The following is a 6,000-nucleotide window of genomic DNA, read 5'->3' as shown; positions in this document are numbered from 1 at the left end:
TGATCCAATTATATAATATTTGGTACCCGCGTTGTAAACGTAGCTAATGACTACAAGATGGATTTGCAGCTACGCATGCCAACACATTAATTTCAATCATCCAATTGATTCTCTTTTTGATAATTTTTTGGTCTTGGTTTTGAAAAGGCGCCATGATTAATTAAATTTTAGTTTTAAAAACCTGTCGGAAAAACGGTTGTCTTCTCTCGGAATAAAAACAAGAGGAAATGCAACCCGTTAAGTAGTTAATAAGTAGGTATATATTGGATAACAAAATTTATAGGTACCTGTTAAAATATAAGTTTGGAAGGAATTTCCATTATATCATATGTAGCCATATAAAACAAAACAATTGTCAAAATTTTGTTAAAAACGAAGAAAATGCTAAATTTATGGCCAAAATTCAAAAAAAATTACATTAAGTTTATCACCCTGTATCTTCGTTGTCTTTGATTGTCGGACTAGGAAAATTTAAGTTAACTTCATTTTTTTTTAAAGGAATTTGCGGGTAAATTATTATTCATGGGACACTCGGTATATTTTTGAAAAGAAAAAATTGCGGATCTTTCTATTTAAAAATATACAGAGTGTACCATTAAAAAAACAAGTTTATATTTTATTCTAAAATCCTAAATTATTATAATCAAACAGATTATATAATTGTGTCTACGGAAAAAACTCCATCAGAATAATTTTTTACTTTTTTAATATGTTTTATTAACAACGGAGATAATAGGGTAGTCCCAAAATTGAAAATCACTCTGTAGATTAAAAAATATAACAGCTGTCAAATTTTTGACAATGGTATATTTCGTTTTATAAAAAAGTAGCACAGAAATGAGATAAAAGAAATTATCAATCCAGAATTAGGTAAAATATAATTTTGTCCCAATAGCATATACTGAATTGTTTTTCCTTTAAAACGTGTGCACCCGTAGACAAGTTTATCTACTATTAATAAGACAACAAAAATTAATGTTAAGACTAAGTTTATTAAAATATATACCATCAAAAATGGAACAAAGTTTTAAAAAGTAAACAAAATATCATTGTCTATGTTATTAATATGACAATGGAGGGCAGTTTCCGTTTTGATCTTCTATCGAGACAATGTATTTAACAAACAACTAATGATCCAATAAAGATGTATATTTAGCAACAAAATAACAAACGAAATACTTTAACGATATAATTACGTACTTAACCAAAACTGAAGCAAAAATTTATATTTGCCCTTAGGGGTTCAAAGTTCTTGTTTAAGACACTTCTAATTATCATTGTTTCTTTTGTTTTAGTGATTGAGAATGAAACTAGTAATTATCTACTTATAGCAGGTACTAACACATTAAACTTAAGAATGAACTAGCATAGGCCATGGCTTTTACATTCGGGTGCGGCTGAAACAAAAAGTATTATTAGCAGATACCAATAGATAAAATTATAAAAATTATTCACATCATTACAAAAATATATCAATCACTTAAAAATAAAAATATGAAAAATATTGTTTTTGCAAAATGTTAAAATGGAAATAAACAAGTGAAATCACATACTATACAATCACACACTAAACACCACGAATATTATTAGTACGTGTTGTTATTTTCTTGTTATATCAATATAATATAATAATTTTTTTTAACAGACAAGCTGCATAGATACATTAAACATAAAAAAATATTTAATACTTTTTAAAAAATTTTTTTTTTTGGAAATTATCCAGCGAGTTCAGATTAAGCTATACAGTGCTTTCATTTCAAAACGATCCACCCTTAATAACTTTCTTAAAAAAAAAAAAAAAAAAAAAAAAAAAAACACGTCAAATTAGATATACAGGGGGACGTTTAATTATGCATTTACTGAAGTTCTGTCAATCACCTCCAGCTAACCTCACTTTAATATGTCAAATGGGAACCTCCATCGTGTAATACATAAGGAGCGTAAAATTCTCTATTCAACGGTACAAAAAAAATGAAATCGGTAAATGTGTAAGCAAATAGTTAGCGAAAATGTCTAGAAATAATGAATATTTTATTTACGCCAAACTTTGGTACCTCAAATGGCTACCCCATGGTGTGATACACTATTTTAAAGGGCATTCATTATGCTATCAATGGTTGTAAAAAAAAATAAAATTGATTGACCAAGAAGCAATTAAAGTGTAAATCGGTAGGGTAGAAAAACAAATTTAATTAGTTTAACAAATTTATTTTATTAAATGTTCAAAATGCGCGCCGTTATTAGCAAAACAATAAAAAAGCCTATTTTCAAACTCCTTACGAACATTGGCAAGGGTCTGCCCACTAATTTCTCTGTATTCTTGAAATATTCTATTTTTTAAATTCTCAATCTCAGGTGGGACTTTATAAACTTTGCTTTTTAAGTAGCCCCAAAGAAAAAAGTCTAGTGAGGTTAGGTCCGGAGACCGCGCAGGCCATTCGATTGCACCACGTCTGCCAATCCACTTTTCTCGAAAATTTTCATCAAGCCACTCTCGAACTACCAAAGTGTAGTGCGCGGGAGCTCCATCCTGCTTAAAATGTATATTATTTTCATTCAATAATATAGCACCATGTTGATCTACTTGATTTTCCATAGATTGGATGATGGAAGGGTATATTGCATTTTCTAAAAGGTTTAAATAAATTTCGCCAGTCAAATTTTCTTCCAAAAAAAATGGCCCGATTATTTCATTCCCATAAATTCCTGCCCAAACATTAATTTTTGGGAATATTGGGTATGGCCTTCCCGAAAAACATGCGGATTTTCATTATCCCAGTATCTACAGTTATGTCTGTTCACCAGGCCATTTAAAAAAAGGTCGATTCGTCACTGAAGCAAATTTTCTTCAATAAATGGGGATCCTCGTCAATTCGCTGGCACATCACTTCACAAAATTGAATTCTCCTATCAAAATTATCTTCTCCGAGTTCGAGTGAATTGAAGAGTAACGAATTTTATAAGGAAAGAACTTATTTTTTTTTTAAACTTTATGTACGGAACCAGTGGAAATATTTGTTAGTTTTGCGGCCTTTGGTATAGACAAAGTTGGATCCATAGCAAATTGTCCTAGCACTTCAACTTTGCAAGCAACTCTATTTTCATATTTTTTCTTATTGCAAATCGATCCCGTCTCTTTAAATTTTCGTATGAATTCTAATACGTATTTATGGCTCACGTTTTTATCTTGATACCTTTCATTAAATGCTCGCGCGGTTCTGCGAGCACACCGATCTTGAGCTCCATAAAGGAAAATTATTTCTATTCTTTCGGCTAGCGTATACACCACTCACTGTTTTAACTAAAATTGAAAAATTGCACGCGTCAAACTGACAGTTTTAACAATAATAAATCGCCTGCTTTTTAAACGCCTTAAAAATGTAAGGTATTGCAGTGTTTTTTTGTACCTATTGGGTAGGTTTCACAAAAAATATAAGTGAAATAAATACACATACAAAGTTATAAGACTGCAAAGATTTTTGCAAAACATTTAGAGACACTCTTTTTTCTCGCAAATAACGGTACATATTCTTTACTTAAATAATTTGCTTAATTTAATAAATTTTTGCCTAATTAAATAAATTGCTTAAATAAATAATTTGCTTGAACTAAATGTACTGTTTGTTACCATACATTTTAACTTCTAAATTGCTTGTATTTTTTTTTTGATGATCTATTATAAAAAATGTAAGAATTTTAAAATGATGTAGGTACCACACTAAAAGTATTCATTTAAAATACCAAAGTTTGGCGTCAATAAAATATTCATTATTTCTAGACATTTTCGCTAACTATGTGCTTACACATTTACCGATTTTTTTTTGGTACCGTTAATAGAGAATTTTACGCTGCTTACTATGATGTATCACACGATGGTTAGTTAAGAAAGTTATTAAGGGTGGATCGTTTTGAAATGAAAGCACTGTATAATAAAATTCATTTGTAATAAATACAATTAGGCTGTAATTTATTTAGGTTAGCCTTTAATCACACTAGGTGTTTTAAAAAATTTTGGTTTATTTTACTTACATAAAAAGTTTTAGTCTTAGTTGGATAAAACCTGTCACTATTTTTGCATGCACGCACAATCACCCCTTGAGGTTTGTCACACTTATTCACTAAAACTCTGTATATTGTTATGGTCTTTTAGTAAATATATATTTTTGGTATTTGTGGTAATCATGTTATTAAAAATTAAAACCTGTTAACAATGAAATGTAATTTAATTTTTTATCTACGAAATATACAGTTAAAACAGGCTCAGGTTTACAGAAGAAAAAATATAAATATCTGCTTTTGATTTGAAATAAATGTTTTCCATATTTTCAAGACTAAGCAATTCTAAAAAACTATATTAGCTCAAGCAAAAAACTTACCACAGCTTCATACGTAGTATATTTAGGGATCATATCCCTACCGTTCAGCGTTATAAAAGCACCTTTATTTCCCATGGTATCACTAAAATAAATATAGCAATAAAAAATAAACCAAATCATTAAAAAAAACATATTCTTAACTTATTCTAATATATGCTGGGCCTTTTGATTTTATTTTTTGATACATATTATCAAAAAAAAAAAAAAAACACTCAAAAAAAAATGGTATTGTTAGAGAAATAAAAATAATTTGTGACTTTTTTCATAAAAATATAGGTCGATTAAATGCTTATTGTCAGCAACTAAGGCTTAAAACAATCTAATATATTCCTAATCCAAATCTTTTTTTTTTAAATACGCCACTGTTTACCGTAAATTACTTGTATTTTGGAAACGCAGCTATTTATCTATAGGAACATAGTCCATTAAATTAAATTATTAATTCTGTCGGTTTGTTAATGTTAATTTTTTTACACTGTTTTTACGTATCCTTCTTGTTGACTGAAAGTCTATAATGTGCCGATATCTATGTTTAAACCTGCGTTGTCTTTTTCTTTAATAACGCAAGAAAACTATAATTTCAGTAAGTCTCTTTTCTTTGTTTTTACTGTTGTATATTTTGTGATCTATAGCTATGACCTATATATCTTATTTATTTATTTTTTTATTATTCAACTGAGACTAAATGTAATTTATACTTTTATGTTAAATGTTGTATCCTATACTATATTTTATTGTATTTTTTTCATATTTAAATTTAACTGAACATATTAACGTATTGTTTAGTCGATGTCTCTTTTTTTTTAATTTGTTTTATTTTTGTTTCTTTTTCCGCAAAAAAACATCGTCTTCTTTTATCCTATTACAGAGCCCTGAAGATGAAAAAACCCACAACCTCGGCATTTACTTAATCAAATTAAAGAATTCTTATTCTTCTATTTGAACATTTAATAATATACAGATCGTGTTTTCGTTCGTTACTTATGATAGGAAACCGCATAGAGGCGAAATTTTGCACCGCCCCGGCCGGCCCGAGGACGGGATTAGTAAACATGTGACTTTCGTGGGAGCTGCGTCGTTTGGCGACAAAATGTCCCAAAATATTACGCGAAAATCCAAGCATTTTCAAAATATTTATTCTGATGCGGGTTTTACAGACATGACAATGTGTAAAACCTGCATAGAATTGTAATCTTAAAATGTTTAATATGCTGTGTTTTGTATAATGAAAATTAAAGCGTTATTCTAATAAAAAATAAAATATCAACTATAATAAAAATATAATAAAAAATCAGAAATAAAACTCTAATAAACAAACTTAACAACATATCATTTTTTAAATAAAAGGCTCAAATAAACCGCCTTCTTTCGCTAAACAAAAACTTAACCCATCGTAAAAGCTATTTCGCACCTCCAAAAGAATTTCAGGTAAAATGGAATTGGCACCTTCGACAATTTTATTTCGCAACTCATGCTTGTAAATGGTCTGCTTAAAGTAACCCCACAGATAAAAGTCATTTGGAGACAAATCTGGAGATCTAGGAGCCTAGGAGGTAATTTAATATCGCCAGTCCCACTAACAAGGCGGTTAGAAAAAGTATTTGTTAAAAATTCTTTTACCCTA

The 6,000-nt window shown here is 29.1% G+C and overlaps 1 protein-coding gene across 1 annotated transcript in view; it reads right to left on the bottom strand.

Moving 5' to 3' along the window:
* Positions 1–1,134: 1,134 nt before the first annotated feature.
* LOC126734997 (serine/threonine-protein phosphatase 5) overlaps positions 1,135–6,000 on the bottom strand; it is a 28,921-nt gene continuing 24,055 nt past the window's right edge. The window contains exons 8-9 of the mRNA XM_050438868.1: positions 4,377–4,458; positions 1,135–1,397 (exon numbers count right to left, since the gene is read on the bottom strand). Of these exons, the coding sequence (XP_050294825.1) occupies positions 1,338–1,397; positions 4,377–4,458 (142 nt within the window). The 3' untranslated portion in view covers positions 1,135–1,337. The remainder of the gene's footprint in view (positions 1,398–4,376; positions 4,459–6,000) is intronic.

Source organism: Anthonomus grandis, chromosome 4 (genome assembly GCF_022605725.1).
Source record: "Anthonomus grandis grandis chromosome 4, icAntGran1.3, whole genome shotgun sequence".
NCBI classification, from domain to species: Eukaryota; Metazoa; Arthropoda; class Insecta; order Coleoptera; family Curculionidae; genus Anthonomus; species Anthonomus grandis.
This window is presented reverse-complemented; position numbering and strand designations above follow the sequence as displayed.